Source organism: Canis lupus, chromosome 6, assembly GCF_003254725.2.
Source record: "Canis lupus dingo isolate Sandy chromosome 6, ASM325472v2, whole genome shotgun sequence".
Taxonomy (NCBI): domain Eukaryota; kingdom Metazoa; phylum Chordata; class Mammalia; order Carnivora; family Canidae; genus Canis; species Canis lupus.
In genome coordinates, this window is record NC_064248.1 from 71,485,873 (window position 1) to 71,508,214 (window position 22,342).

Sequence of the window (22,342 nt, forward strand, 5' to 3'; positions counted from 1 at the left end):
AGTGCCCAGCTCGGAGCGCACCCCGCTCCCCCTGGTGCCTAGCCCCGCGCCCCCCCCCCCAGTGCCCAGCTCGGAGCGCACCCCGCTCCCCCTGGCGCCCAGCCCCCCGCCCCCGCCAGTGCCCAGGTCGGAGCGCACCCCGCTCCCCCTGGTGCCTAGCCCCGCGCCCCCCCCCAGTGCCCAGCTCGGAGCGCACCCGGCTCCCCCTGGTGCCTAGCCCCGCGCCCCCCCCCAGTGCCCAGCTCGGAGCGCACCCCCCGCCCCCCCCAGTGCCCAGCTCGGAGCGCACCCCGCTCCCCCTGGCGCCCAGCCCCCCGCCCCCCCCCAGTGCCCGTCTCCCTCCCCCGGGTTCCCCTCTAGGGCTCCAGCGACCGCGACCGCGGGGCTCCCGAGCTCCCCAGCCTTCCGAGCTGCGGTCCTATTTTTGGAGAGTTTCTTTGACTCCCTCCTCCCCGGCCCCGAATAATTTTCAAAGGGAAAAAAAAAAGTCACAAAACAGGGCGTAAAGGCATCGCTGGGTGTTCACTGGGTGTTCGCGGAGCCCCGGTGAGCAGGGACCTCGGACTGTGCGGGTCCCTCTGCGGCCCCCACTGCGGCCCCCGCGCCCCGAGCGTGCTCAGCGCCCAGCCCCGCCCCCCGCCCTCCCGGGCTCCTGGGGCGCTGCAGGCCCAGCCCTTCCCCCCCCCCCCCCCCCCCCCCCCCCCCCCCCCCCCCCCCCCCCCCGTCCATCCAGGACCCGGGAGGGCTTTAGAACCACCGGCCCAGCCCTTCCTCGCCACCCGCCACCCCCTCTCGGGTGGGCCCCGAGATCCACCCCAGACAAGTGACCTCACCAGGGCGCACAGCCGGGAACACACTTTTCTTAGACTACTTTTAAGTTTTGTTTTTTGCTGTTGTTTTGCATTTCTGGCTTAAGGCTAATAAAAACAACAAAAAAGGTTAACAGTGAGGCATTCTTGGTCAACGGCAGCACATTTGGTAACGATGATTCTCTTTCCAAGTTCTTATTTTTTCATGTCTTGCCAGAAATTCTTATTTAATTTTACTTACATTCTTCTCTCCTAAGTGCCCTGCTCTGGCTTTGTGACTTGATTTTTTTCATTCTGTGCTAAAGTACAATTTCTGACATTTTCCTCATCCCCTTAGTTTTTAGTTAAACCGGACAGATTGAAACAGAACATAGAAACAATCACAGTTTAAGGAGGAATTGTAAGTCCTGTGTTTCCCAGATTTCCAAAGTATGCTTGGCAACTTTTTATAGGGCAAAAGTACAACCAAAACTTAAAAACCAGGTCCTCTAATCTAAAGTTCAGGTCTGACAAATAGAAAAAATCTATTTAAAAACCCTAGTTGCAAGGTGAGGGGCCTGCTGACATGCAAATGGTTTAGTCTGAATAATGGAGCTTATTGCCTGCTGGGCTTGCTGTGAAGCTCCCCCCTGTGCTGTTGCAGTTCGTCTTCACAAGAATCCTATACTAGGCAGTACTGGCCCCATTTTACAGATCAGGAAATGATTAGTTTTCCGAATAGAATCATGTCCTGGGTATCACTAGTGGATCCTCCTAGCTTAGAGGCATGTGAAAAATCTCACACTCTGAGCAGATGACCTTAATCATAAAATAGGGGATCCTACCTGCAGGTTAGTTGAATTTCGTATTTCTAGCACAGCCTGCCTCACTATCATCATTAGAAAGTATATTTTTAAGAAGCGAAGGGTCCTCTATGCCAACATTTCAAAGGGTGACAGGAAAAGGATTGTACACTAAGGGGGAAAAAAAATCTCCCACCAGCGTTTAAGATAGAGGGCTTAGGTTCTAGTTCTGCTTCTGGGCGACCCGGTGATTCTCTTAACCTCTTGGAATGTTTTCTCATCCATAAAATGGATGGTGATTTTATTTCCATTTCTACATACAATTAAATGGTTGCTTTTCTACCTGTCGTGAAAATAATTATGCTAGTGGAGATAAAAGTGTGCTTTTTAGGGCACCTGGGTGGCTCAGCGGTTGAGCGTCTGCCTTCGGCTCAGGGCGTGATCCAGGGGGTCCTGGGATCGAGTCCTGCATCAGGCTCCCCCTGCAGGGAGCCTACTTCTCCCTCTGCCTGTGGCTCTGCCTCTCTGTGTGCGTCTCATGAATAAATAAGTAAAATCTTTAAAAAATAAAAATCCAAAAACGTGCTTTTTAGAAGAAACCGGGTATTAGGGGTTTAAGGATGATAATTAGTGTGTTGTATTATTTTAATCTTTTTATTATTCCCTTTGACATAGCACCTTATGTATTACGAAGCAGGTAATGATCCTGTGGGTAGTGGAGGGGGTTTTCAAAGGCAGTTTGTGCAGATTGGAGCCTGATCGATCATAGTGGCAAAGGCTCAATGGGAAATAATATGGACAGAGCAAAGTAGGAGGCAGCGCTGTCAAGGGTGTGCCTTACAAGCTCAGTAGGACAGGATGGTACTGCTAGGCAAGGCAGCAGGGTTTCTAAATCCAGTATTAAGGAAGAATTTCCTCCTTCCTTTGTTCTTTTCTCGAAGCTTAGCAGATGTCAAAATGTAGGGGTGGGGGGCGGGAAATGTATGTGTTAGATAATTTTGACACATCCTATTTCACGGTAGTTTTGCTTTTACTACTGCTGCAGTTCTTTGGGGATAATAATCATGTCTGTTGGTAAAAAGGTAGATGCAAGAAATGAAAGAAAGAAATAGTAGGAAGAAATAAATAGTTGGGAAGTGGAACAGGAGCTACAGATCTTGTGTAGCTGTGTGCAAGAATGAGAGCACAGTGAACAGGAGCTGGGAGAGGGGCTGGGACATTTTGGGGTGCGGGGTGCGAGCCATTTTCAGGTGAAGAAGCTCAGCGAGCCCCCCCCCCACGCCCCCAGGGAGGCCCTGTGGGCCTGGTAACTCGTGGAGCTGGGACTCCTGCTGAGGCTGTCGGATTCCAAAACCCGTGCTTGCTCCAGAACTGCTCGCTGACGACAAAAAGGAAAAAAAAAAAAAAAAAAAGCCATGTTCTTATTTCCAGAGTGGAAAACTCTGAGCTGGGCAACCTTGTTTTGTTGTTCTTGGTGGTGGGCTTTTTGCTTTTGTTTTTGTTTTGGGTTTCTTTGTCTTTGTATTTGCACTTTCTTGTCTTGAGAAATACCCAGCGCGAGTGAAGACCCAGATGGAAAGCCGGTGGCGAGACTGCTGGTAGGCACGGAGCGAGCTGCTTCCTTGGGTCCTCGGGTCCTCGCGCTGCACGGGTGTCCCCCTCAGGGACCGCCCCGCCGCTCTAGGCGACCTTAGGTTTAGGTCTCCACCTGTTTCGGCCCCCTTGTGTTTGAGGTCTGCCGTTCAGAACACAGCATTGCCTGACGGCCTTCTAGCGATGGACAGTTTGCGGGCTCCTCTGGGCTAGGTACTACACGGCAGCTCTTAAAATTAAAGGGTTTTAAAATGATACAACTCTCGATTCCTTCTGTCAAGAACTTTCCACTAGTGACACGGTCAAAATGCTTTCGATTACCCCGTGTACATGGATTGACATTGATAGTTGGCACGAGCTCTGTTCTGAGCAGCCTGTGTTGAGCTTCCGTATAGTAAAAGTCTGAATTCTTTCAAGTCCTAGTTTCTGCAACTCTTTTTCATCTTTCACCAACTCATGCTTGATGAATATAATTATTCCAGAAGTTGGGACACCTCGGTGGCTCAGCGGTTTAGCGCCTGCCTTCCGCCCAGGGACCTGATCCTGGAGACCCTGGGATCGAGTCCCACGTAGGGCTCCCTGCATGGAGCCTGCTTCTCCCTCTGCCTGTGTCTCTGCCTCTCTCCCTCTCTCTCTCTCTCTCTCTGTCTCTCATGAATACATAAGATATTTAAAATAATAATTATTATTATTCCAGAAGTTAACAGTGATGTTCTGAGTGGTGACAGAGCCTAACTAAATATTTGATGTGGCTAGTTTCAAGAAATCGTGATAACACACATGCAAAATAGTGGAGATAGAGTCAAAACCCTTTCATTATATCCCTGTAGGTATGGTAGGTTTCCGTAATTGGCTATTTTTATATTCAAATGTTCTTTACCTTTTCTAAGTGTTCAGGTCAATAGTAACAGTGATAGAAAAAATAATAACAGTGGTAGGGCAAAAAGGTTAGCTGTAAATGACCCTTATAATTTATAAAAGGTCACATACAAAGCAGTGTCCTTACATTGTGTCCAAAGCATTAGTCCTTAATGGTTTCCTCCTTTGTTAAAATGAACGAACGTCATAAAGCTAAGTGTTTCACCATTGATCAATCTCAAAAATTTAATGTAGAGAGGAAAAAGCGTGTTGCAGAATTAAGAACAGTACGATCCAATCTAAATGAAGTTGAGAACATGCAACACCATAGGGCATGTTGTTGACGTCCTGTGTGTATACCTGGAGTAGTGATACGACATCATGCCTGGGGATGTTGAGCACTGGGTTCATGGTAAAAACCACCTCTTAAAAGGGTGGGCCAGAAGTGGGTCTGGCGATGGGTACAGAAGGCTTCAGTTATGTCTGTAATATTCTAGGTTTTCAAAATGTTAAGATTTGTTAAAGCAGGGAAGCAGGTAAATGTGTTCATTTATATTTATATTTCTCTATATATTTGAAATATTTCATAACCCAACAGAAGGTCTATTTATCTAATGTTAATAAAACTTAACATTATCTCCTAAAATTTCTAAGCTCTGTGGCAGCACCAGCTTACACAAAAAAGGAGCCTAAGATACCGTATCATGCTATGTCTAGCCAGATGTTTTTGTTTGCATGTTTGATTCTCTTGTGGAAGGCACCGAATCCCTACAGGAAGCAATACGAAGTATTTTGCTTTGTAGCTGAAGGATTTGTAAGATGAAAGGTCCTTAAACATGAAATGAGATCTGTGTAAGCTCATGATTTAAATTGTTGTTTGAAAAATTGTTTTGATCTGCCCCCTCCAGGGGGAAAAAAAAAAAAAAACCAACAAAACAGAGTGATATAGGCTAGATACCATATGACAGTACAATCTTTTTTTTTTTTTTTTTTCTTTTTTTCTTGGTGTCTAGATCACCATGGCGACTGCAGGGAAGTTGATGAGAGCGATTCGGGTTTTTGAATTTGGTGGACCAGAAGTGCTGAAACTCCGGTCGGATGTTGCGGTACCAATTCCAAAAGACCATCAGGTGGAAATAATTACATAAAAACAGGCAATAATTATTATCAGGTTAATGTTCAAAAAAAGAAGCAGGCTCACAGTAATTCGTAGAGACACTGAATTAGGACAAAGTTTACCCTGATGATACGTGCAAGCTCTGACAAAGACAGCATAATTATAACAGTGAGGTGGATCTATGAAAAGGAAAAAATATCTTGCTATAAGGAAATTTTCGAGGTTGAGGACCATCTGTGCAGTGCAGTAATTGAATTTTTCTGCATGGGGTCATAAGTAGTTTTGAACAAGTTATCCTATTACAAACTTTCATGATTTCTATTTTGTGCACAGTAGGAAAATCGTTCTCTTCTGCATACATGCCCTTCCACGTATGATTTAAGAGAATTCAAATGAAGAGTTTAATCATTCCCGGTGACTTTAACAATATGCTTTCTCATTAAAGATTATGTATTTTTATTACTGTGCCTTCCATGACTCCCAAGTCTCATTTCCTTAGCGAACCTTGAACCTTATGAGAGTTTTTACAATTTGGCCATAGCCTAGCTTGAGAGATTCATTTCTTACTGCTGCTTCTCAGTAGACTGGGCTGTAACAAGCAGCATTATCTGGCTTCCCCAAGAGGCCCTTTTATTTCTTCTGTCTTTGCACCTGCTATTCCTTCTACCTGAACTACCCTTTCCTCCCATTCTGAAAGAACGTCTACTCTTAGTGCCTACCTCAAATACCACTCCCTTTGCAAGGCCTTCTCTTACTCCTGCAACAGAAGCAATCATTATGTATTAATTACGGTAAAATTAGCAGCTATGGTAGATGTAACCTCAAAATCTCAAGGGTTCGGCAATAGCAAAGTATGTCTCATTCCGTAACTTCTCAGGGTGATTTCTGAACCCAGCCTTCCTCCATCATGTGGCTCTGCCACCTTCGATGCCTGTCTTCTGACGTCACTCCTATGAAAGGGAGGGAGGCACAGGGTGGATTGCCCAGGACATCTTTATGGGACAGCCCTGAGAGTGGCTCTGATCACTTTTGTTCACATCCCATTGCCCAAAACTCAGTCATTTGGCTGCTCATAACTGCGGGCGCCAAGAAATTCTGTTCTTCCTGCGTACCCGGGAGGAAGAGGGTTTGATGAGCACGGAGAGGTTGTGCCACGCGTCCTCTCAAGTATTTCCACTACTGTTTTCCCAAAATATGTTTTATGTAGCCCATAGGCCTTTGTGTCTTACCTTTTTTATGTCTGTGTTGGTTTGCAAAACTGTGATGTGAGTCCCTTGAAGGTGAGGGTTTCCCCTCCGGGTTTACAGTTCCCATCATCAGTACAGCCCTGGCCTAACGCTGGATGAACGCCTGAGTGTTCTGTGTGAACTAAAAGCACATTGGCCTTGCAGGTTCTGATCAAAGTCCACGCATGTGGTGTAAACCCCGTGGAAACATATATTCGGTCTGGTACTTACAGAAGAAAACCACTCTTACCCTACACGCCGGGTTCAGACGTGGCTGGGATAATAGAAGCTATTGGAGAGAATGTATCTACTTTCAAGGTATTCCGTTTTGAGTTGTTTCTATTTTGCCTTAATATTTTCCTTAAAATATTTTAACGTAGCTTTAAAACGTGTCTGTATGTAAGTCTTCAAAAGGCCCCCTTACAGATGAAGGAGTGCCCGCGTTGGGATGCACACCGGGTGTTGTATAGAAGTGTCGAATCACTGCATAGTACACCTGGAACCCATACTGCACTGCGTGTTAACTAACTGGAATTTAAATAAAAACTTAAAAAAGATGGAAGGCCCCATTACACAATTTCTGCCACTTGGGGGACTCCTCTATTCAAAAAAGAGATTGCCTTTTATCTAGAGGTCTTCCCTATTTGCATTGCTGGGGACAAGTGCTGTGTAAATTCTGTATCTTCACATCCTCACGGAAATTCAAGTGGGGTCCTTTGGATGTAGCAGAAAAATGTAAGAAAATAAAATAAGGAAGTTATACTGTTTCCTGACCCTCAGTAATACACAAGCCAACATAATGTTTCATTCCTTCTATAAATTCCTTGTTTATAATTATCTAGTTTTATAATTAATCTAGTTTCACAAGATAAAGGGAGGGCCGATTCTTTTGAATAATAAGTAGAAGATGAAAAAAATGCAAGGTCAACTGTACATTTTTAGAGCCTGGACTCAGATCGAGGGGCGTGAGTCCATGCACGTGTTCTGATCGGGGCTTTTGTTCTTTGTACGCCAAAAGAAATCTAAAACATAGATAGTATATTCATGTTCTCGCATCTTTCCTCATAATTCCTTGACCTGCTCAACTTTGGCAGCACATTTACCAAAATTGGACTGAGACAGAGAAGATTACCGTGGCCTCTGCCCAGGAGGCCGATTCCTGCAGCTTCGCACTGCTCGCAGGCGCCTGGCTTCTGCCCCCTGCGCCCCCCTGAAGCGCTGCTTGCTCATGTCACTAATGGCCTCTATTGCTGGAGTTAATGGGCCCTTTTATGTCATTATCTCTCTTGACTTCTTGGTGACATTTGACACTTTCAGCCACTTACTTTTTCTTAATTTTTTTTTTCCTTCGGCTTCTATGACATCATTTTCTCCCATCCTCTTCCCCACTTCCTCCCGGGTGTTGTTTCTCAAGCATCTTCTTCTTGGGAGGCTCCTCAGGTTCTAGTGTTGCCCACTGTTCTCCAGTTCTCCGTCCCTCCTTTGACCTCGAATTTTCTACGAGGCCGTGGACCCATGCTATCCAGCAAGGTAGCCGCTCACCACGTGCCGATTTAAGATTCATGTGAACCTAAAGCAAAATAAAGAAAGTCGGTTCCCCAGTCACACCAGTGACCCTTCAGAGGCCGAGTAGGCCCGTTTCTGCGGCCACCCTCCTGGACCGTGCTGCTGTGCACCGTTGGCATCATCAGCGAAAGTCCTGGGAGAGCCCTGGAGCCACCCATCCAACCCCGGTCCCCTCTTACTCAGTGCGTCTAAAACCGAGCTCATCTCTTGTCACATCAGTTCTGCTCCTCCCTGGTGCGACTGTCCCTGGGACTCCTGTGGCTTCAGTCCCCCCACCTGCAACTTTCCCTAGCTAGAATGGGTTTCCCTCTCCTCGGTCCGTGCCCAGGGCAGGTTACTCCGTGAGGTCCTTACCTGGAGGTCTGTAGTGGATCCTTAACACCTGCCCTCCTTCCTCCCCGAATCTATGCTGGGTCCACAAGGGGTGTTTTCTAAAATGTCGTGGTGGTCCTACAGTCTAATGCCTGCCTTAGTTCCCCGTAGATGTCAGGGTCGCCGAGTGCTTCTGTTCCTGCTCTTCCCGCCATCCTTCCATTCTTGGCTCCATTCCTCCTCGCTTTTCGGTCGGTATGTTGGTAAAGCTGTCCTTTCCCACGCGCCCCATGCTTGCTTCCTCTTCTCTGGCTTTGCTCACATTGGTTCTTCTGCTTGGCAGAATTAAAATGAAATTTATGAACATAGGTGCGGGGACTTTTACCCTCTGGCCTTGGTTCCTTTTTTTTTTTTTTTTTTTTAAGATTTTCTTTATGAGAGACACAGAGAGAGAGAGAGAGAGGCAGAGACACAGGCAGAGGGAGAAGCAGGCTCCATGCAGGGAGCCTGATGTGGGACTTGATCCCGGGTCTCCAGGATCATGCCCTGGGCCCAAGGCAGATGCTCAACTGCTGAGCCACCCAGGGGATCCCCGGCCTTGGTTCCTTTTCTTTGTACCTCTGTAACGATTACCTTCCATGCATTGGACTACTTACTCATTGGGCACAAATGCTAGCACTTTCTCAGCATTTATTCCTGCCACCGTTCCTTTACTTATTTTGAGTGTTCCTCACTCATCAAAACTCATCTCAGTCCTAGTTTTCAAAATCTTGTTGGATTCTCCAAGACCTTCCTTAAATTTTAGCACCTCAACGAAGCTATTTTTGATTCCTTCAACTTAGAAACAATTCCTTTCTCTTTTTGGCACTTGCCTTTGTGGGTTCATCGTGTTTGCTTGCATTGTAGTTATTCCTATCCTTTTCTCTCTTCCTAGACTTTAAGGTTCTTTCGATGGCGGAAGATGTTTTGTTATTGATTATCTATCCCAGAACTCCCAAGTACTGCTTTCCATAGTGAATTCTTAGAACACGTTTGAATTATATTACAATCTGTGCGACATCTTTTTAAGCCCTAAAAACAGGACTAATCATAACATGGTCATATTTGACCATTTGCAAGTGGCACTGGTAAGCAGTGATGCTTGTCTTTGACTGCTGGGTGCCTTTTAAATCTTTTTTCTTTGTTTCTTTTTTTTATAGGACAAATTTAAGTAGACTGAGAGTTACTGCCTTAGTGTTTCGCTTATTCCAAGGAATGTTTATTTTTTATTTATTTATTTATTTATTTATTTATTTATTTATTTATTTATTGAAGAGCTTGGGCAGGTGTTTGTAGTAGATGGTCTGACATCCCTAGTGTGCAGGTCATACTGGGCAGGTGTGAATGCTTGTGTAGCACCTTACCTCACCTTCACTTTCACTTGCCTTTTCAATAGCAAGGGCCCAGCAGAGTTTGCTGAGAGTTTGCTGTGTTTCTTGTACCGTAACAAGGGAGGAGGCCTGTCCTGGCTCATCTTGCTGTCAGGACCTGGGCATAGTTTCCTGCTCTTGGTGTATGCTTAAAAAATGAGGGAACAAATGCAGGGGTGAAGCACCTATGGAAAGGACTTAGGACAGGTATTTGGTGTTTGGAGGAAACCTTACATCTTACTTGTTTCTTTTTCCTAGTATTTCGGAGAAAAAAAATGATTGTATTAACTGCTGCTTACTAACTGCTTCATCTGAGCAAATTATTGAACTTCTTTGTCCCCCAATCTCCTCATGTGTATAGTGGAATTAATCCAAAGTGGTGATAAGAAAAGTACTTATCTCATCGGCTCTGGAGAAGATCAAATTAGGTAGTACTTGTCAGACACCTGATACAGTGTCTTGTGCAGTGAGCTCCCCATGGTTTCCTCATTATACCATTCTGGAGGTTCTCTTTCCTTTTTTCTCCCCCCTATTTCCCTTAAGTTTTCTTTTTGGTTTCCCTTACTAAAACATTTAAAAATGTTCAGTATTCTGAAGTTATTTCGATAAGACCCTCCAACCTAGTAAACAATACATACTTATTTGTTGTTATAAAAGTTGCATTATAAAAGGATTATACCCATTTGACATCCTTTTTAATCCCTGGTGTATTTATTAATTTATTGCTTTCCCCAGAAAGGTGACAGAGTTTTCACTACCGCCACCATCTCTGGGGGCTATGCTGAGTATGCCCTTGCTTCAGATCACACTGTGTACATACTGCCGGAGAAACTGGACTTGAAACAAGGAGCTGCCATCGGCATCCCGTATTTTACTGCATACCGAGCTCTGCTCCACAGGTAATGACACACACGGTCGGGTACACAGCCAGTATTACGTGCCTTCCTACCTCTCGTCCACGTATCCATCTCTCATATTTGGTTACCATTTAGTTACCATTAAGCATTTATGGAGTAGAAACTGTGCTAATTTGGGAAATTATTTTAATCACTGGGGATACAAAGAAGAGCAAAACGCCGTCTTTGTCTTTAAGATGCTGACGGTCTAGTAAAAGAGAGACATAAGAGTAATAATATTGATGTATAACGTGGAAAGTGCAGTGGTATGGATGCGCATAGGGGTTTATGGGATCATAAGGGATGTAACAGTGGTGATGGGTTAGGGCTTCCTGCCAAGATGTAAGGCTTGGATTATTTTAAAGTCATGGTTCAGAAATCTTATTACCCAGCCCTAGAAACTAATTGCTGCAATTTAGAAATACAGTGTAGGGCCCTACCTTAGACCCACTGGTCAGCTACCACGGCTGGGATCTGAGAATCCATATATCTGTATCTATCTATCTATCTATCTATCTATCTATCTATCATCTCTATATATATGTATTTTTTTAACATTTTATTTTTAAGTAATCTCTACACCCAACATGGGGCTCCTTCACAACTCCAAAATCAAAAGTCACATGCTCCACCAACTGAGCCAGCCAGGTGCCCCTCTGAGAATCTATAGTTCAGTCAGGGAGTTATCTTAAGGAAGGATACGTTGGAGGGGAGAGGAAATTCTAGGCAATGGGAATATCCTGGTGTCAGGGGAAAAAAAATCATGATATTTAAGGAGAGTTATAGCAATCTGGTTTTGTTGGATAGAAGATTTCAAGGCAAAGAGTGGCACAGAATTAGGTTGGAGTATAGTAATCTTTGAACAACTGTTAGCTGTCACACGAAATAGGTAGGTTTCAGGTTGTAAAAAGCAAGATGATAGAGCTCGCGCACTGTTCCTTCAGGGATTAGGGGTCGTGAAATGTTTTATTCAGAAGAGTGATACTGTTATATGAGTGTTTCATTAAGATCACCTACCAGCTGTGTGAAGGATGGATTTGATGGCAGGAATGGAGAAAGAGATAGGAGGGTCTTATTTGAGTATCCTTTAGGCAAAATACTCAGGGGCCAGAGCAAGGGTCATGGTAGAAAAGATGGAAGGGAAAAGACAACTCTTAGAGGGTAAAATCAGGTCTATTTGGTGACTGAGAGAGCAGACGAACTTAGGGATACTTTTAGCTCTTTCGTTTGGATTATGTTTAACTGTGACAAAGAGAAGAAGGAAGAAGTTTCACAGGGAAACTTAGTCCAGTTTAGGCATGGAAAGCAAGATAGGCATCGTGATAGAGAAGACCAGCAACCTGTTGGGTGAATGAATCTGAAGCCTGAAGGCTAAAGATGTCAACACGGGGCTATCAGCCTGTGGGTGGGAGTTGACAAGATGGAAGTGACTGGAAGTCTCCAGGGAGTGAAGACAGTGGAGCGAGGATAGAACGCTAGAGAACATCAGCATGTAGGGGTATAGTCAGGGTGGGCACAGAGTGCTAAGAGTCCACATGTCAAGGCCAAGGAAGTCGAGAGGTCACGGTGTCTGTTAAACACCTGTTAAGTTCATGGTCTTTGAAGACAGGAAGACTCGGCTTACCCTGCTCTCTTCTACCAGCTGTACGACTGTGGTCCAGTTACTTCCCTGTCTCAGCTGCAGTTTACTGGTTAGAAAAACATGAATACTAGTAGCACCTACCTCCTAGGGGTGTGGTGAGAACTCAGGGAGGTAATACCTGTGAAGCTTAGTACAGAGTCCGGCGCGGAGTCAGTACTCCGGCGGTGTGGGTAGTGTTAGGGGTGGTAGTTGGTGTTGCTACCAAGAGAGGAAGCTAGCTGTCAGATGCAGCAATGTGGTGTGTTTGGGAAAAACAAACAAACAAACAAACAGTCGGGCCTAGCCGTTGAGAGGTGATTGGTGACTTGAGTCAGGTCACTTTCAGTAGCGTGGTGGGACAGAAGCTTGATTGAGCCGCTGAGCAAGGAGGTAGAATTTGGTCCCTGGAATGGAGGTGGTCAGGGAGGGGAGAGGAGAAGGGTACCTGAGAGTGTGGGGACAGAAGGCTGGACGGGAGTTGAACATGTTTATGGCTGAGAAAAGATCCAGCAGAGAGGAAGCGATGGAAGGTTTGGGAGAGATGGTGGAGTGTCAGGTGGCTGGATGGAAAGGACTTAGGACATGTGTGGAGAGATTGGCCTCTGGTATCAAAGGGCCAGCTCGTCTGCTAACCCTAGGAGAGGTAAAGGTGGTATAGTCGTGGAAGGGTTTGTGGGTAGGGAGGTGGACTGCTGAGGAACTCGTGGGATCGCCTCACTTTTCATAATTAAATAGGAGGCCAAGTGATCTTCTGAGAATCAGAACTGAAGTGGCACCAAGATGCATGGTGACTTGATTTTTTTTTTCCTTTTTTATAGTTTTTAGTTTTAGTTTTTTTTCTTTTTTATAGTTTTTAGCCATTTGGATAGATTATCAAGGAAGTTAGTTTTTAACATTAATCCAGGGCTGGAGAATTAGCAGCAGAATGGACTAGAAGGAAATGAGAACACAAGAGAGGAAGAGAGAGGAGTTGGGGCCACCTACGCAGGGTCCCCCTGGCTAGTGATGCAACAAAGCCAGGAGCAACACGTGGGCAGAATCTGAGTCATCCAGAGGCCGCAATCTCTGGGAGGTTGAAGAAGAGATTTTGAGAGAATGTAGGCTTACAGGATCGGGACGGGAGATCACTGCCATAGCAGGAGGTATTAGGGTCCGATACTTCTCAAGTAGGGTGGTCGGGGCTGGTTACCAGGTTCAGCCTTGGGAGAGAGGGGCTACAGTGGAGAGTTCAGGAATTGGGCTCAAGGTTTCCTTCCCAGGGAGTATTGAAATCTTTTAGATTAGGGCTGGCCTTGGGGTGGGAGAGAAAACCCTCAGTGGCTTCAGCCACAGCAGCGCGGAAGGCCAGGCCAAGGCTTGAGCCCCTGCCGCGAGCCCCTGGGGGACGTGGCTGTATTAATTGGGGCCGCCCAGGGGAACAGAACAGCAGACTGTGTGCGTGCATATGTACGTATTATTTACATAGACGCACAGAGAGAGAGAGAGAGAGTTCTTGGATGTGGAGGCTTGGGGAGTTTAAAGCCGGAGAGGGAAGCTGGCTGTTGTAGGTCAGGAAAGAGTTGCGGTTCAAGTTCAAAGGTCATCTAGCTGAATCCATTCTTATTCCAAAAGTCAGTTTTGGTTCTTTTAAGGCCTCCAGCCAATTGGATAAGGCCCTTCACAGATTCATCCAGAATAATGTTTAACCAGCTATCTGGCCCCATGCCCAAGTCGACACATAAAATGAAGTGTCACGATGACTGTGCAAGAGTAGAAGGATCATAGCAGTGGGATCCTGGGGAGGGTTAGCTCGCTTGTTTACGCCCCACCCACCCCGGCCCAGTGGTTTAGGAGAATGCACTCTGCGTTGGAGGGGCCGTTGGTAAGATTTTTAAATGCAACATCATTGGGGAAAGTAGGTCAAATCCCATAGAATGATGTTAGTAATCCTGTTCCCTCACATTTATATTTTACTGTTTAAAACGCCAAAGAGTTTTGGTAATAGTTACCTTAGTTTATCATTTCAGACTCTCCATTTAACTCCCTGCCCTCAGTCCCCTTATCTCTAAGCAAGAATGTAGGCAAGAGCTCCGTTTACTGCTCGTAATTGCCATTTGTCAGCTGTCGGCGCTCCGCCTTGAGCAGGACTCTGGGTCACATTGGGTGCTTACTCCCAGACTGAACATAATGTCTGTGCAGCGTGGCCTCCCCTGTTGTTCTGGGGAGTGAGAGATCCTCCCTGAGAGTCAGCTCTGGATCACAGAACACCTGCTGGCCTGTGACGTTAGCACTTGTCCGTCTGGACTCAGAAGGCATCTCCCGTCTATCCTGCTGCACCTGCTGCACGTGCCTTATTTTCGGTACAACGGATAAGTAGTGGATGAACCAGAAGCCAAAAGAAGATGTCGTTTCTCCAGAGGATCTAGACATTTCTTGGTGTGACATGGAAACCTCTGTGACAGGATTTACCGTATTTCTTACCACTTGCTGATTTAGCACTGCTCTCTGAAATGTGGGCTTAGAGGCTGCGCAGCCTCATGTTCCAAGGAAAAAGGTTTTCTTCCATCATCTAACTTCTGTGTTTCCATTGGGCATCACCCTGGGTCACAGAATAAAGACGGGGTGACAATAAGCCTGTTTTGAGACCCTTTCTGTGGGAATGCATGAGACTCCGGTCCTCTAGCTTGAGCTCTCTCACCCCACATCCCTCCAAAGACTGTAGCCTTCCAGAAGGAAGGTAGCATCGTGATGGGCCACCAGCAGCCCTCACGGTGCCCGGCACCCAGTAGGTTCCTGTTAAACATTTGTTGAATGAACAAGTGAATTTAATGTTTTCTTCTGCAAGAACCCTCGTTTGACCCTGTGAATCTTGGAGAGTATTTTGGGCTGTAAAGCAGAGTGCATTTCCTGTTTGGGGACGTGATGGCCGAACCAGGGGGGTAGGAGTTTCCTCGAGAATGACAAAACACCTGAGCTTCATTAGCTTCAAAGTAAGGCGATGAACCCTGCCTTCTTTTGCAGCGCCCGCGCGAAAGCCGGAGAAAGTGTTCTGGTTCATGGGGCTAGTGGAGGAGTAAGTATTTTTTTTTTTTGTCGTTGTCGTTTTTAAGGGTACGTTTAAATGAGCTCGTGTTTGTGGGTTTCACGGTATATTTAAGTCATTTTTAAAAGCCAAATGAAGAAATACAGTCAATATTCATAGTCGGTACATATATTCCCTTCTGTAGTAAAGCTTCTTTAAATGCTGTCTTCTGAAGCTAATTCCTTGTCATTGGTCTAGCATTTTTTGGTTAATAGATTCAACAGATGACCCCATTAAAAATGTATGTATTACGTTTTCCACCTGTGTTGGGTGTGGACCAAAATAAACTGGCTTTGTTTTCGCCTTCAAGTAGCATATGTTGTCAGAATATTTATTTGGAATTTTAAACAGTTTCTTAAAGTTAACGTGATTCCATATTCCCTTAGATAAGGAAACTAAGGCTCATTAGAGCTTTACCTGTGTTGCCCCAGACAGCACTGCAAAGCCACACTGTGAATTCTCAGCCCCTTCTACCCCCTTCCACGGCTGGCCTGCTGCGCTTTGATGACATTCGTGGAATGCACAGTGTACAGCTGTGTCCTTAACACCACAACCCATGGCTTAAAATGCTAATGTGAGGCGTGGGGGCTGGAGGGGCTGGGGTGGGAGAGGACTGGGAACTTTAAAATAAGCCCTTCAGTGAAATAACCCAACACAGGGCTGTCAGAAGCTTCTTCAAGAAACCGGCTGTCACTCTGCCTCCGAGGAGCTTAGAGGAAGAGTTAGAGCTCTGAGGTTGGAATTTAACAAGAAATCCACATGACCTCTATCCTGCGTGTAGAGGCTTTAGAAATTTTGGAGATGAGATTTCAACATTCTTAAAATACAGGCCCTGGGGCGAGATGGCTCACCTTGAGGGAGCCGGTTAACCCTTGCAGAGCATCGTGATGCCACAGTCCTTGGAAGAAGTCACCTGTTAAAGGGCACATTGTTCCTGGAATGAGGAGTGGCACCCTGAAAATGCGAATTTACCTCTAACGGTGGCCAGGTAACACAGAGCGTTCAGCCCATTGTGTTTCCGTTACAGGAAATAGATGAAGCACAAGCTTCCATGCTTAGCCTCCATCTCACAAATCAGAGTTTTTACTAAAAAGCCTAAGATTGTCTTTTGGGGGGCTTGAGAAAACATGCCAGATATACCTCGTCCAAAACTCCCATTGCTTAGCTTCACCAAAGAGGCTATTTTGGGGTTAAATTAAGTGTAACCCAGAACTACAGGAGGATCTGTCCAACATGCATTTATTGAAATTGTTTTGGCTTCCAGAAAGCTACCCTGGTGCTCTGTATAAAAAGGAGAGGTTTCAGTAGGAAGGGGAGAGGAGAATCTAAAGAAAATCTCCTTTTATTCCATTTACCCTCTCGTAAAAAGCCCAGTCACTTCACCATGATTTTTTTTTTTTTTTTTTTTTTTTTTTAAGGCAAAATCCACACTGTTCTCTGAGCTGGCTGAGTTTGTTAAATCCTTGGCTGGCAGGGATAGGCTGGCAGCCTGGTGTGAGCAGCGCTTCTGATCCTCCCTGCCCTACCAGAGGGAAATAGTACTGGGTTTTGTCTTGCTTCTGTTTGTACTTTCTGTCCTCATTTAATTCAAGTTCCTTTGGGATTATGTTGTGTATTTGAAATGGGGTGGAATTTATGAACACAGCTGTTACCCAGATATGCTGGTGGGGAGCGCCCCATTTTAGTATCGGCAGAGTCAATAGAAGAAAAACGATTGACGCGTAATGATATATAATCCGAAGTACTGTGGCTGGTGTAATTGTTGACAAGAACAGCATAAACAGCACCTTCAAAATACCTATTAAATGCCTCTTTAAAGTGGAGCAGAAGGAGATAGATTTATTTATTTTTATTTTATTTTATTTTATTTTTACTTTTTTAGAAGGAGGTATGTTTACATTAAGTCTTCGGGTATCATTTTATTAGAGGCCTGTTTCTTGTTTTTGTTTTTGTTTTTAATTTAAAGTAGCAAAAATCAGGAAGTCCACAGTATATTGCATTCCACGGAATTGAACGTCCCTCTGAGTCATGAGACCGTGAGCTCCCTGCATCTGTTTGTTTGTTTTGGTTAAATCCAACAAATCCCTGCCAAAACCCAACGGAGTTCAGGCTCGTGGCTCGCACATGCTGTACAGTCTTTAAAGTCTATTTCAGGCCTGGGAGTCTGTGATTCTGTTGCAGTTTTAGTCCGTTTTTCATCATAGTTTTCGCTTTGGTTCTTTTCTCTCATGCCCGGTCCGAACCGAGTTTCCCTCCTGAATCACTGGTTGCCAGTGAGGGGTGCTCTGGCGTCCCCCCTCTCCCCCTTGAGCCCCTGGGGCAGCGTCTGGGGACGTTTCTGCTTGTGTCTGGGTGAGGGGTAGGGAGCAGACTTGCCGCCGAGCATCCTCCAAAGCACAGGGCAGCCCCACAACATAGAGTCGCGCAGCCCCAGATGTCGGTAGCGCCGAGCTGGAGAGGAGCCCTGCCCTGCCCTGCGCGTGTGCGCCACTTGCAGGCCCGTTCACCGAACACCGATCCCTGGTGTCGGCGATTCAAATACGCGCTCCTGTCTATGCCCCTCATATACTTTTCTTCCTCCCTTATCCTAAGCACGTTCATGTAGTGACCTCATCCAACCCGTGGCTTTAAATACCATCCATGAACTGAGTCTCAAATTTATATTTCCAACCCTGGACTCTCCCAAGGCCATATGCAGAGTCGCCTAATCACTGCACATCCTAAGTGAGCAGATACAGCCCAGCCCGTTCAAAGTAAATTCTTGATACTCTCACAAGCTCGACCCTCCAATCTGCAGCCCTGTTCATCGACCCACTTACCCTGGCCAGAGACCCGGGAGACATCCTTGATTTTTCTCTGCTCGCCTCTCACATTCAGTCTACGTTGAAGGCCCCTCCTACTCCCATTGCCTCCCATTTTTGTCCCCCATCTAATTAGTGTTCTTCTTAAAGCCTAAATTGGATCGTATGACCCTCCTGCTGAAGCTCTCTCACCGTTCTGAAGAGCCCTTAAATACAATCCAAAGCCTTTACCTGCAAGGCCCCGGGTGCCCCTCTGCCTGCATCTGGCACTGTCTGCCGAGAGCCCTGCCGAGAGCCACGGTGACCGTCTTTCTGTCCTTTAGTGCCCCAGGGTCATTCCCATGTCACCAGGTGAGCCCTGACCATTCTGCCTACAACGTTCTCCACCAGGCCTTCGAGATCTTCGCGTGGCTTGTCCCTCTCTTCACGCGGTCTCCTCTATGGCCTTTCCCGATGACCGAACCAGCCCCTCTCCCTGTCTCCTTGTAACCCAATAGGCTGGGTTTGTTCCTAGCGCTTTTTATTTTCTGAATTTACTTTACTCATTTATTTGTTTGTGTGTTTATTATTTTTCTCTTTTCTCAGAGTAGCATTTTCTTATGTGAAGTACCACGTCTAGCACATAATAAACACTCAATAAATGGTCATCATATGGATGGATAAATTAGTTTGCTCTTATACCTATCTCTCCCACTTAAACGGAGTCACATTTGTTATTTAGTATTTTATGTGTACAGTTGAAGTATGAACTCAGTGAGTTTTGATTATCCTTAAACCCCTCACCTTCTGCACAAAGCCGATGCTAAGTAAACATTTTGATACAGTGGTTAAAAGCTCAAGCTCTACAGACCGAATTGATCCAGCCCTGTGTGATCTGGCCCCGTTCCCATCTCTGTGACCTCGGCAACTTATATTTTTATCAGCCTCAGTTTTCTCATCTCTGGAATATGGACAATAATAATATCTATGTTATAGGCTCACTGTGAGGATAAAATAAAGCAATGCATGGAAAGTGTGTGGTGTGGCACCTGGTACATTATAAATGCTCAATAAAAGTTAGCTATTGTTGTTCTTATTTCTTGATTTAGACTTGAAATTCCTTAAGGATAGGGTAGGACCCAGGAGAACCTTAAGTGTATTACCTACATTTAATAAATACTTGGAAGGATGCAAAGAATCTAAAACTACGGTTTTATATTTTGGTTTTCAGGTTGGAATAGCAGCGTGCCAGATTGCCAGGGCTTACGGCCTAAAAGTTTTAGGTACGGCTGGTACCGAGGAAGGACAAAACATTGTCTTGCAGAATGGAGCCCATGAAGTGTTTAATCACAGAGAACTTAATTATATTGATAAAATCAAGGTAAAATTATTCCACAATTTTATAGAAGTAGATTTTATTTCTTGGGAGACTTACTTTTTTTTGGTAAATTCTTTTTTTCTTACCAACCACTCTCTTAACGTTGTTTGCTTCTTTCTTTTTTTTCTCTCTTTTTATGCCTATATGTGTTTTACAGTTTTAACAGATTAAAAAAAAAAGAGATGCCTAATTTCCGAGCCTTCACTCTGATTTGTCTTATCACATAGAATCTAGACTATAACAATTGGTACTTTTTAATGTAGTCACACTTTAAGTAAAGTCACAGATTTATATTTAGAGCCCTGGGCGTCTTCTTCTTCTTTTTTTAAATATTCAAGACCTATTTATTTATTTTAGGGACAGAGTGAGTGTGGCAGAGGTGATGGGGGGAGGAGCAGAGGGAGAGGGACAGGGACACTCACATGGGGCTTGATCTCATGACCCTGAGATCATGACTTGAGCTGCAGTCAAGAGTCAGACACTTAACTGCACCAGCCAGGCACCCCTTCCTTTTTGATATTTGTAGATATTGTGAAATAATCAGCACAGTGAGTCTCCTCAACATCCGTCACCATACAGTTACAAAACCTTTTTCTTCTTCTGATGAGAACTTTCAAGATCTACTCTTAGCAACTTTTAGATCTGTGACACAGTATTATTAACTGTGGCTGCCCTGCTGTACTTTACATCCCTGTGACTTATTTTTTTTTTTTTTTATAACTGGAAATTTGTACATTTTGACCACACTGACCCATTTTACCCGTTTCCCACTCCCTGCCTCTGGCAACCATGAGGCTTTTCTTTCTTTTCTTTTCTTTTCTTTTCTTTTCTTTTCTTTTCTTTTCTTTTCTTTTCTTTTCTTTTCTTTTCTTTCTTTTCTTTTCTTCTTTTCTTTTCTTTTCTTTCTTTTCTTTCCTTTCCTTTTCTTTTCTTTTCTTTTCTTTTTCTTTATTTCTTTTCTTTTCTCTTTTCTTTTCTTTTCTTTTCTTTTCTTTCTTTCTTTTTTTTTTTTTTTAAGGTTTTATTTGTTCATGAGACACACAGAGAAGCAGAGACACAGGCAGAAGGAGAAGCAGGCTCCCTGCGGGGAGTCCGATGTGGGACTCGATCCCGGGACCCTGGGATCATGCCCTGAGCCCAAGGCAGATGCTCAACCACTGAGCCACCCAGGGGCCCCAACCACGAGGTTTTCTTAATATAATTTCTGTTGGTGTAACCTTTCAGATCGAAGGTTGAGGTATCTACAGATTACAAGCTGGATCTGTCTGGTGTAGGGAACAAAGTTTATTTGTTAATTGGATGCCGTGGAGAGATAATCATTACCTTACCCGGAGGGTGAGGTCGGCTTTAGTTAGTTGTTGCATATATTCCATCCCATCTTCAAACAAATTCGAGCAGGTTTTGAAGTTCTCCCTTTGTACTGTAGTAACAACTCACCAAACTCTGATTACTTTGCTAAACCTTACTTGCTTATGTTGAGAAAGACTTAGAATTTTCCAGGTACTGATCATTACAAATTGAGGAAAATGCGAGTGAGAGTTTATTACCACTAAACCATCTTGTCAAAAAACTGAGTAAAGCTACTCTGTACAGGCCTAGGAAACCTAAAATCCATCGAATATTCTCTCCTGAGGCCATCATCCAAGAGTATTTATTTACCACGGTCAGAAATGGCCACTTATTTTAAGAATATGTTTCTGGGGCAGCCCTGGTGGCTCAGCGGTTTAGCGCCGCCTTCAGCCCAGGGCCTGACCCTGGAGACCCGGGATCCAGTCCCATGTCGGGCTCCCTGCATGGAGCCTGCTTCTCCCTCTGCCTGTGTCTCTGCCTCCTTTCTCTCTCTCTCTCTCTCTCTGTCTCTCGTGAATAAATAAATAAAATCTTTTAAAAAAATACATGTTTTTGTTTTGCAGAAATCTCACTCTGAGACCCTGAGGTCTTGTGGCTTCTTTCTCTCCTACTGGTTCCTCCCGCTTCCGTCTCTCTCATTTCCCCAGATCTTTCCCTTCCCCTTTTGTCAAACCCTCCACCCCCTCTGCTACCACGCTTGTTGAAAAAGCAGTAGTACCTACTCTTACCTCCTCGCCTCCCACCGCCTCCCACGGCATCTTGCTAGTCAGCAGCCACCCGTGAGCCCCTAGGGGCCCATCTGCTGCTTTGGGCTTAGCCTTCGGCCCGGGTGATTTCTTGGCAGCCACTGACCCTGACCACATCTCCTGGAAGCTGGTTCTCTTCCTACCTCCCTCACTGCATTTTCAGGCACCTTCCTCCTGGTGTTACTTGGATGTTGCCATCCCTTAGCCTTTCCCCCTTAGTCTCCAACCTTCCCCGGTGCTGGACCGCCCTCCTGATGGGTCTCCTCTATGCCCATGACTCCTGTCCGTGCCCACATCCTGCTGGTTCCCAGCACCATCTGTGGCCCGAGTTCCCCTCCTTCATGCCATCAGCCTGCCAATGTCGCATCTGCTCACCGAGACCCCCCTGCATCTTTTTTTTTTTTTTTTTTTACTCCTGTCCTTAAATCCCCATTCTCCTCTTTCCCGTCAGGACACCTCCCTGTGTCACTGTCCTCTCTGACATGCCGTTCGCTTACATCTCCCTTTTTGCTCCCTTCCCTGCTGTGGCTTATTTAATCGTCGTCTTCTCCAGCTTTGGCTGCCCTTTATAACCGACGTGACACCCCTTCTACTCAGTCCCCAGAGTTCCCGGGTTTCCTTTAAAAGAAAAAAAAAAAAGCCTTCAGCAATAACTAAAATGGGAGCTGCATGAGGATAGGAATTTTTGTCTCCCGTTCCCTGCTGCACCTCCCGCATCTAAAGCATCAAAAATTAATTAACGAGCACCTGCCCCCCAGAAGTCTGTCCTTTAGCAGATCATTAGCTGCACGCTCCCAGGCCACACCAGCTGCCTCACCGCTCTTCCTCTTCCCCACCC

At 45.4% G+C, this 22,342-nt stretch overlaps 1 protein-coding gene across 2 annotated transcripts in view; it reads left to right on the top strand.

The window, feature by feature from the left end:
* CRYZ (crystallin zeta) overlaps nucleotides 1–22,342 on the top strand; it is a 48,376-nt gene that overhangs the window by 1,902 nt on the left and 24,132 nt on the right. For both annotated transcript variants that reach the window (XM_025417972.3, XM_025417971.3), the window contains exons 2-6: nucleotides 5,056–5,172; nucleotides 6,551–6,703; nucleotides 10,408–10,571; nucleotides 15,190–15,241; nucleotides 19,262–19,411. In XM_025417972.3, coding sequence (XP_025273757.1) covers nucleotides 5,062–5,172; nucleotides 6,551–6,703; nucleotides 10,408–10,571; nucleotides 15,190–15,241; nucleotides 19,262–19,411 — 630 coding nt within the window. In that variant the 5' untranslated portion in view covers nucleotides 5,056–5,061. The remainder of the gene's footprint in view (nucleotides 1–5,055; nucleotides 5,173–6,550; nucleotides 6,704–10,407; nucleotides 10,572–15,189; nucleotides 15,242–19,261; nucleotides 19,412–22,342) is intronic.